General features: G+C 42.9%; 1 protein-coding gene across 1 annotated transcript in view; it reads right to left on the minus strand.

The window, feature by feature from the left end:
• The window catches only part of SYN2 (synapsin II), a 1,016,740-nt gene that overhangs the window by 260,223 nt on the left and 743,928 nt on the right, over positions 1–12,589 (minus strand). Inside the window, exon 7 of the mRNA XM_069206656.1 lies at positions 3,372–3,514. Coding sequence (XP_069062757.1) covers positions 3,372–3,514 — 143 coding nt within the window. The remainder of the gene's footprint in view (positions 1–3,371; positions 3,515–12,589) is intronic.

Here is a 12,589-nt window from a genome sequence, read left to right on the forward strand (position 1 = left end):
GCCCCATACTCCCCAGGATAAAGCTCACTGGGCACGATGCCTCCTCCAGAACCAGTGGAGAAGACATCCACTCACCCCACCCTCCCCAGGATGAAACTCACTGGGTACAATGCCCCCTCCAGAACCAGTGGAGAAAACATCCACTTGAGAGAATGTGGCCTTGCACTCCCCAGGACAGAGTAATGGGCATGTTGCCCCCTTCAGAACCAGTGACGTTGTACCTTCTTCTGGCTGAGGTGCCCCTCGTTCCCTGTCCCCCTGAGGTGCCTGGCTATTTTCGACCTGATGCCCCTGCAGTGTTCTCTCTGTCTTGTTGCAGGGGTGAGGTGGGGCCTTGGACTTTGTGATGTGGCCATGTGGCCCACGAACATTGAGGACTGGGCTGTGTCCCTTGATTTGTAAATATGTATATACTTTTTGATTTGGATGAACGTATTCTTACTATATTTATCATATTACACTCACTTTAATCTATTGTAGTTGTGCTTGCATTATTCCTGAGGGGTACGGGGTCAATATGTTATGTTACTGCATCTGTTTGTGTGTATGGTGTTGGGGGTGGGGTGTTGTGTGTGTCACTCTCTTTTTCCTCCCTCCGTCCTCTGTGTGCTAGGCGGCTGTACTTGCCATGGTCATCTTCGCCATTGTTGGTGTTCACAGTGGAGCAACACCTAGAAGAGCATGGGGAAGACATGCAACTCGGGCTCCATGGCGACGTGGTTCTTCCCTGAGTCTCCACTGGTGAGTCGTTTCCCTTCTGTGTAGTGTTTCCACCAGGCTTTTGATGTTGTTGGAAACGCCATTGAAAAGGTGGCGGATTGATGTGTCATAATACAGTGGGCGGAACATTCTCTTCTGCCTGGCTGTAGGCGTTTACCGCTGTGGTGCCTGTTGTTTCCGCCCTGGCGGTCGATGTGTTAAAGTGGCTGTCTGTCTGAGCTGTTTCCGCCATTGTCATAATTTGGCGTTAATTACCGCCAGCCTGTTGGTGGTATTACTGCCACTTTATCACCGACCGCCAGGGCTGTAATGAGGGCCATAATGTTAGGTGTAGCTGGTTGTGTGCTGCCTCAGAAAGCAACATTCAGTATTTACAGAGAAATAAAATTCTGTGAAAAGGAAAAAATGAAGATGTACAGTTCGACTAAAATTAGACTAACACGAGCTAAACGACCTATGGGTTAATTTATACCGAGATGCAAATACCGGACTTAAGGGGGGTTGTATGAAGGGATAGGGGGTGGTCACAATATCACCTTTTTCATATCGACTTCCATTACTTCCAATATATCGGCATGGTAAGTACATGTGACGTAAGTAGACTACCTCTATACTTTCCGATAGATGCTATGTCAACAACATAATGACAGTAGATATGGTTAAGTCCGTAGTGTAACAAATCGATATTCATAACCTTGATATTGAGGCACCCAGAATCAAACACATATAGGTAAAAATAACATATGCACCACTCTGTAGGACTCAGTTGTACGCAATTATCACCTAGGGGTAAACTAAAGGGGAAAATCACTCACAGACATAATTTCAACCACACACACAGCCCTTTCTCACAGGTTTGCGTGGGCAACTACCACACAGTAAAATCGCATGACTGTCAATGTAAACATCCGAGTAGTGCAATTTGCGCTCACTCTATGGTGTGAATTTGCTGTGGTTTTAGTGTTAACTCGTGTCTAATAACCCCAGTTAAGCAGTATGGTCAACAAAGCCGTGTCTTCGGTGGCTTGCTCTGTGCACTCTTCTCTTTGATCATTAGTTACTGCTTTTGTTTTAATAAAAACAGAACAGCCGTCAGTGTGACTGGTTCCTCTGACATTGTTCTGATTTATCTGAGGCTTTGATCAAGGTTAGCTCTGACTCGGTCTCCTAAACATCCAGGGAATCCTGGCTGATTACTTCACTGCTCCACCCGTTACACGTCACTGGCTTAGTGTGTGTGGCCAGAGGATTAGATCAAGTAGCATGAAAGAGATGCAGCCAGAGAATGAAAGGGCGGGAAATCATATCTTAGAGCCTAAAATCCGACAGAGGGTGTGGAAACCTCATAACGTAAGCTTGGAATGTAGTGATGTCGTGAGATGGATGGATTTAAATGCAATCACGGAAATCAGATGGATTTCATTTTTTTATACTAACAAAGAGGAATATAAATTATTTTGTGTGGAAATTCCATTGTATATTACTATTTTCTACGGTTCTTTATAAGCTTTCAGCGCTAGTGTCTTATCTAATAACTGCTAGACTGATTGGTAATTTCCTTATTTTGTAATTCTTTGCCTATTTGTCATTACAAATAATCAACAATTTGGCAATCGAAGTCCAAGCGCCTGCGAGGGTTTCAACGTGCAGATTAGTCAAGTAAGACACAGCGTAGGTGCCTTTCTCACTGCAGAGTGTTCTAACTTAAATGTAGTGTGCCTTGTGTTTTAGCAACAAAGAATACAAGACGTGTGTATATCAGGCATCGGTGCAAGACTGGAAGTTTTTCAATTCTTTCTGGCCTCCCAAGTTTGAAAGAGCATGTAGTTGTTACAAAAGAAACAGACCTCTATTTCATGCAATATACACGCAAATACAAACCAAAATTTTACAAACTCATCAAATGACAGTATTTTGAGATCTCACATGAAAAGCAATTAGTACAGAGCTTTCTCTGTAATGGCAAGTGATTGTGCTAACAAGAGACACACATCTTGGCATCAGAGGCACCCCGGAGTAAACACGGGAACTCCTTCATTTCAAAGAAAATCCAAAAGCTCATTGGTTGTTTCTTGTTTTGTAACTTGTTTTAATGTGAAGCGCTCTGACACTCAATTAAGTCATATTCGTACAACATAAAACTGTACAAATATATATTTTTTTAAAATGCAGATGGTGTCGCTGTCAATTTCATAATAATAAACTGCACGAAAAAGTCCAAGCGTCAGATTCTTGCAAAATTGTTAGTTTTTGTGTGCCCATATTCTGTAATTAGGTTTATAAAAGGAGATGTATATTAGTTGTGAAGAATTCCTTAATTATTCTCACCTTTCTCATTCTTACAACTTTCCCGTACCTACTGGCCTCAGCTCAATTGATCCTTCTCCCTTTTCAACGTGACTGAATTCAAGTAACAAAAGTAATGAGTTTTGGCCCCAGGGCATTGTTCTTTGCACCCAGGAGGGTCAAATATAAGCGATGGTTGTACAACGGTTCACCGAAGCAGAAAGTAGGAGGCAGCAGAGAAACAAAATGTGTAAATACACATGCATAAAATTATTTTTTGTTGATAAGCGGTCATAAGGATACAAGCAATTGCCTTATTTTCATAACAGCAGACAAGAACACATAGGCGGGTGTCGTGTACTCACATGTAGGCCTTGTAGTTACTGCCTATCTTTTGGATCCTGATGTCGTACTTGGAGTCTATGAACGGCTCCGTGGTGGCGTAGGTCTGGGTCAAGGCCACCACGCTGACTATGTCTTGAAAATCATAGTGGTTCTCCACCTTGACCTGTCCTCACCAGAGCAGCAAAGAAAGAGAAAAACATGATCATTTGTTAGAGTAACAAACAAAGCAACATTAAAAAGGTGTGTTTTCTTGAGAACACTATGGTGCTGGGAAATAACACTTGTGAGTGGCTAGGCTGGGTGGATTCTGCAAATTAGAGTACATAAGCTTATTGAAAAACTGTGTACTCGGACGTACACATTTCCAGCAGTTTAGAACATGCTAGTACTTGCGTTCTGCACATCTCATGGTTAATTCTTAGCATATTCAGCCCTCATGTACACTCCTTCACTGTTACCCATTTAGTATTTGACTAGTGCAGCATTTGATAGCAAAGAAATTTCTATCCCTTCAAATAATTATCTTTTCCACATAATTCCTGTAACAATTATTTCTTCTACATAACTATTAAAATACTATCTTACGACAGGAAAATGATGCCGACAGCTGCTGGGAGTAAAAGTCTAGATTAGAAGCAATTAATAGTAAATTGTGCAATTACCCGCCGATTTCTTCCCATCATTCGGACACACTGACATTTGCTTTCCTCTGATCTTCTATTCTAGTGTAACCCAACGTGTTCACTTGATTGTCTGCCTAACTGCCTCTTGGCCTTCTTTCATGGTGCATCTTATCACATCTCACCCTTCCTTTTATTTACTGTAGTCTCCACCTATGCACATATATAAACTCGTTATTCACCAGCACCAGCGTTTGAGGAAGGTTTCTTTTCCTTTTGTGCTACCTGTAGTTGAGACAGAAGTATTTGTTTCCCTTGTAATTTACTAGGAAATTTTGTTTAGAAATTTGACAGTTTATTCTTCCATGTCTGCAAAGTCTCATCTATTTTTCAGCTTACCTTAAGACTGGCTTAAGGGCCATGATCAGCACATGGGGAGGGTTCCCAAGTGCTGCCAATATAAAACTATGCACACGTGTGCCCAGTGGGTTTCATTTATAGTTAAGCATCACCCAATTGTACCTATAAGTAATAATCTAAATTAACTATACCAGGCCATTCTTCTTAAGTATCTCAAGTGTATCATCAGAAGAAAGAATCAATCAAGTGCAGATGGCGCAATACTCATGGCGGTGAAATATTCATACATTGCCATAAAAACACAAAAGCATCCAGTGTAAATTTTTTTCAACAACACTGACAACCCAATGTTCATAAGATTCTCTCACTGCACGATCAATCATAGTATAGCTGATGATCAATGACTTTCGACGCATACATCAATTCATGGGTCTCATTAGGACCAGGTTGACGGCCTTTGGTTTCTCATGCTTCCAATAGATCATTTTGTGTGTAATGTCTATCCTGTAATGTAGTCGATAGACGTGTCTATATGGTATCCAGGGATTCACCTTGTTGAATATTGGTATATAGGAACTCCAGCTACAAAAAGTTAACAATATTTGAATGTTCTCATCAAATGGTGTGCTGTCAATAATATTAATGAAATCTATGTTGTCTGACAGAAGATGTAATAATAGGGACCTCTCCTTTAATGAAGGTGTCCACATATCAACATATGAGTTCCAGAGCAGTGCCACAGCCTGAGATGATGGGCGTCACAGGTGAAGTATAGAGTATAGGTGGAGTATAGAGAGTCTTGTGCACTCTGGGAAGTGTATAGATCACTAGTGTTTTGAAAAGCGATTTGTTCAGGAAACCATATGCTTTCTCCTCACTGAAACCCTCAGTCAATACTCTGTTATGTGTCTAGTCTTCTCCTGTAGTGAATTAAAGGATTGTCATTCATTTTCTTGTAATGAGCATCGCTAACCCTTTTAAGATCAAGATTCTTAAAAGTAACCAGTTCTACTGGCATTAGATGAGTAGGCAGGCAAAATTTTGAGGGTAGTGTAAGTCCCGTACCTAATGTCTTCCTGTCACCAGGTTTGTCCTTCAAGAATTTCTTGAATCTAATGGTCTGGAAGAACTTGACTAGCTCTGACATAATCCGGAAGTGGTCTGGCTTCTCCGTAATTATAAATCCTAAGCCTCTATTCAAAATGTGTCTTTCATCATTGCCAAGAATATGTTGAATATCAATAGTTTCATTTGGGACTGCGGATCCATTTTAAAAAGCTGTAATCCGGTTCCTTGGCTGGCATTCCCCAGGTTAGTTCTGGCCTTTCTTTACTACCTGCCCGTTCCGTCTGTCTTTCTGTTTGCCTCTCCCTCACTGAGGATGATAGTCCAAAAAAGGCTTTTGGGTGGTATTTTTACCTGATTGTTACCCTGCCAACAGCAATTGTCCGTGATGACCGGCATAGCAAGACCTGCACTTCATGCTGACAGCCTCCTCCATGAGGTCTCTTCATGCGGGACTTATGAAGGTAATGCTTCACTAGGACTAACTTAGTCCCTGCATCTGACTTACACTCCATCACAGCCAGCCTGAACTTGTGAATTTCCCGTGGACAAGAGTGACCAGTTAACCACAAATGGCACTTTCTGCTTCTTGGCACTATTTCCAATTAAACATCTAAAAATCAATATCTCCGGTTCTAATTATTGTATTTTTATCTTTCTTGGATCATTTTATTCCCTAAATAATGGACAATGCTTCTAACTTAGGTTGGGATTTTTCTTGTGCTGTGTTTTTACTTCATTGCTGTTTGTGTGCTTCATAAATAATGTACACAGTGCTTTTAGGATAAGCCTGACTGTTTTGTGACACGTTACCAGAGTGTTAAGCACAAGCCAGTTTAGTGGCTTTTTGTGATTCATCCTGACAAGGATTGTAATAGTTGTCTGAGTGGGGCTTCCACATCTCACAACTAACAATCTAATTTCTTACATTGGTGTTCAGCATTGGAATCCAGTACTTGTATTTGTGCAGTACCATTCAGTGATTTGTTTAAAACCAAAAATCCCATATAAATAATCTGACATCAGATTCACTTTTTAAAATTATCCTTGATTGGCTATTTTTTTCTTTTTCTCCATTGTATGTCCTCCCTTATTTATGCATCTGTAACTCTTGATGGAAAGCATGGCGATGGATTTCAGCAACCAGGGAAACTACACTGCGGCAGAGCTGAAATGATTTTCCAAGGAGAGCGGACTACCTGTTACAATAAGCTTTAAGAGTAGCTGCTATCTATAGCACAGGGACAGTAGAAGGATAAGGATGTTGCAGAAGAGGAGGAAGTAATAAAGGAGGAGGATGAAAACCTCCTGACCCTGGTCTCAGAAAAAGTGAGAGGAGGACCCACAGGAGTGAGATCCCCTAATATATCCAGAGCAGGCAGCAATGTGTCCTCCCACAAACTTTCCCCTCAGGAACTCTAAGGCAGCGAGGGAATTCAGACTACAACTGAGCTGACCAAACTGATGCTGGCTGCTGACGAAAAGAAGCAGCTGTAAAGAAAAAGGCAGAAGCAGCCAGGGAGAAGGCTACTGCCGAGAGGGCCATGGAGGAGAGGAGACTGGCCCCGAGGAGAGGCTGACAGAGGAAAGGAAGGCTCAGAGAGCCTTGGAGTAGAGAAAAGTCTTGTTGGCTCATGAAGTGTGTCTTACAGAGCTGGATCTAAAGGTCAAACAATACACAGAGTCCAGCAACAATAGCAACAATGACAACCCAGTGGCCAGGGGAGACAGAAATGTCCTCAACCCCAAGGATCTGTTGCCTTACATTGTTGTGTGGGATGACAAAAACAGGTGGTTTGAGGAATATGAAGTTGCTTTAGAGATGTATAGGGTACCTGAGGAGGTTTGGGGAGCTAGTCTCTGGAGGCATATACCCAGTAAGGAACGGAATTCACTGCTAGCCCTATGGAAAGGTAACAGGATGAAATACCCACTCAAATGCCTTATCAAGAAATATGGACTCACCCCTAGAGGTATACATTGAAATGCAGGGACAGACAGAAGTTGCCCCACCAGTCTTGTGTGAATGACTGGGTGAAGGGCAGTTATGTGAGTACTTACAATGTGCTGTACAATCTGATTTGAAGAGAGCACATGTACAGTCATTGCTTCCAGAGCTGCACCAACATCTAATAGATTCCAGAATCTCTGACTCCAGAGAGCTTACAAGCAGGCGGACCCATTGGCTCAGCACCAGGGTCCACAAGAAGATAGCTGGAGGGGATCACCAAAAGGGTGGAGAAGGTCCCCACCAGAAGACAAGGGGGGAGATAATAATAATGCAAAGAGGTCTCAAAAGACCCCTAACCCAGTTCTCAAGAGTAGGATTCCTAGTCCCAACATGATCAGAAGAAAGGTGGTTATCCTGAGGAGGAATCCTCAGGATGTTTTCCCCCCAAATGCTATGATTGATACAGGTAGGGACACATCAAGGAGAACCCACCACTGTCCTAAAAGGCAGCAGCCTCCCACTGGTAGGCAGACACCAGAGATAGGTGTGCAGCGCCTGGGGAGGAGCTTGTCCCAGTTAGTAGTGGAAGGAGTGCATGGGAGTAGTGCAGAGGCTACCCTAGAGTCTATGGATGAGAGATGGTAACTAAGGCTCACATGCCTAGCAATAATAAAAGGCATAGGCATGAGTCACCATTAATGGGCAGCGGGTGGAGGCTCTGAGAGACACAGGAGCCAGTATGACTACTGTCATGTGTCATATAGTGACCTCAGAGCAGGTAGTCCCTAATGTTGTTTGTCCAGGTTGTAACAGCCAACAACCATGAGACTCACATCCTCTGACTCTGATTCCCTTTGAATGGAGGTGAGGGTGTATTAGGGTAGCTCTGAGTCCAGATGCCTTTTAATTCTATGCTGTGTAACAACCTGAAGCACACTGTCTGGAAAGAGGTGGAGCTACAGTTCCACCAGGAGATGATAGGATTGCCTGAGAGGGTGTTCCTGACCACACAGTCCATGGCAGCCTGTGACAGAAGTCAAATGGACCTGGAGCCTGGAAAAATTCCCCAGGTACCTTCCAAAATGGGAAGTGGCAGCAGGCATGGGAAACCCACCCTTGAGATTCCCAAAGTCCCGGATGAGACTGAGCCTGAAGGTGACACTCTGAAACCTACTGGAGAAGAAATTGTTGGCCTGAAGCATGTAGCCAGGTTGGCTGGCTGGCAAACGAAGGGGGAGGGGTGGGTCATGCAGGGAACAGTTTTGCAAAGTGCAAAGAGTGCGCTCTATTCTTGGGAGGCTATGGTGACAGACAAAGGCCCAGGCTGGTGGTGATACCTCTGGAGATCACCTGACCTGTTAGGAGAATTATCTCCTTCTGGTGGTCATCCAGTACTACATGGCCTTCATTCATACTGGTTCTGGCTAATTACATACTTCTGGCAGGATATCTGGGGCAAGTCAAACCCTTTGCAATGTTGAGTATCCACTTGGAATCAGATGAGAAAGATCTGAGATGCATTGTGCAGGTCATGTCCCACCAGCCAGGCCAGGAGAAAGTCAGGGGCAAAACAGAAGTCTCCCCTGCCTCCACTCCCCATAATGGAAAGCATTTTTTGACTTGCTTATATCTTTGGCACCATTTGCTGAACCTTCATGAAAAATTCCCCCAAAAATGTTCCAGTGACTCTTGTTGCACACAGGAGGTATTGGGGAGATACGTCAAGCAGGACCTGAGAAAAAAGGGGTAAAAATGTGCCTTTCCCATTATAAGTCCCATAGGGTTTGCAGACATGACTACAGCTCGAACCGCTGGATGGAATTACACCAAATTTGGCAGAAAAGTAGTTCTTGGTCCATAAAGAGTGCTTTTTGGTGTTTGGTGCAAATCCGTTCAGCACTTTTTGAAATATTAAAATAAAATGAACTATAGATATCTAGAGGCACGAAGGGTTTGCAAATAATAACGAGCTCATGCAGGGAAATGCAGAGCTCTGACTGGCTGACAACACTTCAACCAGGAAGTATTGGCAGTCATTTTGGGACTCGATTTCAGCCGAGTCCCACAAAAAAAAGATTGAAAAAAAAAAAGAAAAGGGCCCAGGGTAGGCATACTCCGACACCTTAGCAGTGGCACTGGGGTCCAAAGGGACCCCCCCGGGGCAAAAAAGCATATTTGTTTATAATTTTTGCTGCAAATTTGCAGTGGATCCACATCAAATTTGTTTTTGTAAAAAGTGCGCTTGAGAAGCCCCGAGTGGGCCAGGTCCCGAAGGAACGTAAAATTTAAGGGGAGGGCAGTTCTATGCCCCAGGGACTACCACCTCCCCAGGGCATAAAACTGCCCTGGGGAGGTGGTTTTATTGCAGTGCGGGCTCAATGGGCCAGCCTGCAGCCCAGGGACTATCACCTCCCAGGGGTTAACCTAATTATGTATGTGGGGGGACCACGCGGGCCCCCGCAGCCCTGGGGACTGCCACTTCCCCAGGGCAAATGTTAAATGATATGCAGGGTGCAACTGTTAAATGGTATGTGGAGTGCTATATACCCCTCCCTACAGCCCTAGGGACCGCCACCTGCCCAGAGCAAATATGAAATTGCATGCGGGGGACCGTGTGGCCCTGTCACAGTCCCTGGTGCCGTCACCTCCCCGGGCTAAAATTAAACAATGAGGGGGGGTCCATTGCAGACCCTCAAGCCCCAGGGACCACCACCTACTGGGGCTATTTTACATTGGAGGGGGCAATGCAGCCCCGCTCAAGTAGTCAATGATGGCCCTCAGGACCACCATCTCTCAGGGTCAGCTCCTGCTATGTTCCGGGGTGCCCACCTTCAGGACATAGCTGTTTGCTTTTGCTTGGTGGGAGCTAAGAGCTCCCACCAAGCAAAAGCAAACAAAGTATGCTCCCTGCCAGCAGGAAGCTGTCAAATAGCTCCCGTTGGCAGAAAGCAGAATTTTCATCCGTTTCCCTGCACGCAAACATGTGTGCAGGGAAACAAATGAAAACATTGCTCCCACAAGCAGGGAGCTGGTTGTGGAGCCTCCTGGCACGGGGTTGGGTAGTTATAGGGATTGGGCTTTAGGGCCTGACCTGTGGCCAGGCCCTGCGGCCAAACCCCACTGCACACTGGCAAAGGGTTGAGTTTCTATAGCGTTGGTTGCAGGCCTTCGAACAATCGCTGACGTGCAGTGGATGAATTAATGTATAGTAATTAAAATTTCTTTAAAATTTAAAAAACATAGAAATTCACTGTAAAAAACAAAGATCACAAGGAGTTTATAGGAAATAGATTTTTAAAAAAAAAAACAGAAATTCAGTTAAAAAACTAAAGGTCACAGGGATGTTATAGTTAGGTTCCGAATTTACTCGTACAAAACCTTAGAAATTCACCAGTTATAGTTATTTCATGTAACTATACCTCGTGGCAAGAGTATTTTATGGTGATAGGGAGGCTAATGGTGTTATGGTGGCAAGGGCTTTTTTAGGTTTTAGGGTGGGTAAAGGTATTTGGGTGGCAAAGGCATTTTTAGATCTTAGGGTGGGTAAGGGAATTTGGGTGATAAAGTATTTTTAAAGTTTCGGGAGGGGAAGGGTATTTGGGTGGAAAGGGTATTTTTAGATTTTAGGGTAGGTGGAGGTATTTGGGTGGCGAGTGTATTTTTAGGTTTTAGGGTGGGTAGGAGCATTTGGGTGGTATTTTTAGTGTTTAAGTTGTTAGGGGTATTTAGGTGGCAAAGGTATTTTTAGGGTTTAGGGTGGGTAAGGATATTTGGGTGGAAAGGGTAGTTTTAGGGTTTAGGGTGGGTAAGGCTATTTGGGTGGAAAGGGTAGTTTTAGATTTAAAGATGGGTAGGGTATTTGGGTGGCAAGTGTATTTGTAAGGTTCAGCGTGGGTAGGAGTATTTCTGTTGCAAGGGTATTTTTAGGGTGGGTATGGATATTTGGGTGGCAAAGATATTTTTTATGTTTTAGGGTGTGTAGGTGTATTTGGATGGAAAATGTATTTTTATGATGGGTCAGGGTATTTGGATGGCAAGGGTATTTTTAGGTTTTATGGTTTGGGGTCGATAGTAATAAATGTATATATATATATATATATATATATATATATATATATTCACACACACACACACTTTTATATATATCTGTGTGTGTATATATTTATATATAAATATATTCACTTAAAATACCAAAGGTTACAGGGATGTTATAGTTAGGCTCACATTTTAAATGTATGAAACCATAGAAATTCACCAGTTGTAGTTACCTCCCATATAGGGAGTGCTCTCTACCTAAACTTGGGAACTGGCCAGAGTTCTCTGCTTCTTTTTTGCATAATTTATGAAGCACTCTAAGGGGGTATTGTTTTGTCTCATACTGGGTGCTTCCTTGTGTCTTGCCAAAGCCACACCTCTCTGAAGAGTTTGGTATTTTACCAATTCAAAGCTCTAGTACTGTGCCTGGAACTACCCAGAATTCTCTGCTTCTTTTTTGCATGTTTATGAATATACAAATTAATATCAATTTAAATTAATAAAAATGCAAATACAAAAAAATAAAAACAAACAATTCAATAATAAACTATATTAATTAATTTAGGCTGAACTCAGTGCTGCCCTTCTGATTACAATCTCCGCCAGCCTTTTCTTGGGGGTTTCTCAAACATGAAAAGGCTGGCAGAGAACAAATGAAGGGGCCAAATGGGGGTTATGGCATGGGCAGTGCAGGCCCCACCCGCCCAGCACCATCATAATGCTTTGCAGACAGTGAGCATTCCAGGGGTGCTGGTTGGCCCCCAATCTGTGCTACGAGATACATTTATTATTCTCTCTCAAGTCAGTGCAACAGTAGGGAAGGTGATCGCCTTCAGAGGAGGTCAAATTTACTATTCCCACCCCAGTCTAAGTAACAATAGGGAAAGGGTTTGACTTCAGAGGGATTGGATTTACTATTCCTACCACAGTCAGTGCACTGATAGGGAAAGTAGGGACTTCAGAGGAGTTACATTTATTATTCCTTCTGCAGTCTAAGCAAGATCAGGGAAAGTGTTTGACATAAGTATTCCATATATGAATACTAATTCTATTCAATTACTAAACACTTGAACATTTATTACAAAACATTATTAAAGTGCACAAAAATAAATATGTTAATATAAAATGACATATAAGAATATCAATGTCACTAATGACAGAACACAATAATAAATTGTCAGTTATCACATAAGTCAAAAATAATTTG

Source organism: Pleurodeles waltl, chromosome 9 (genome assembly GCF_031143425.1).
Source record: "Pleurodeles waltl isolate 20211129_DDA chromosome 9, aPleWal1.hap1.20221129, whole genome shotgun sequence".
NCBI lineage: Eukaryota > Metazoa > Chordata > Amphibia > Caudata > Salamandridae > Pleurodeles > Pleurodeles waltl.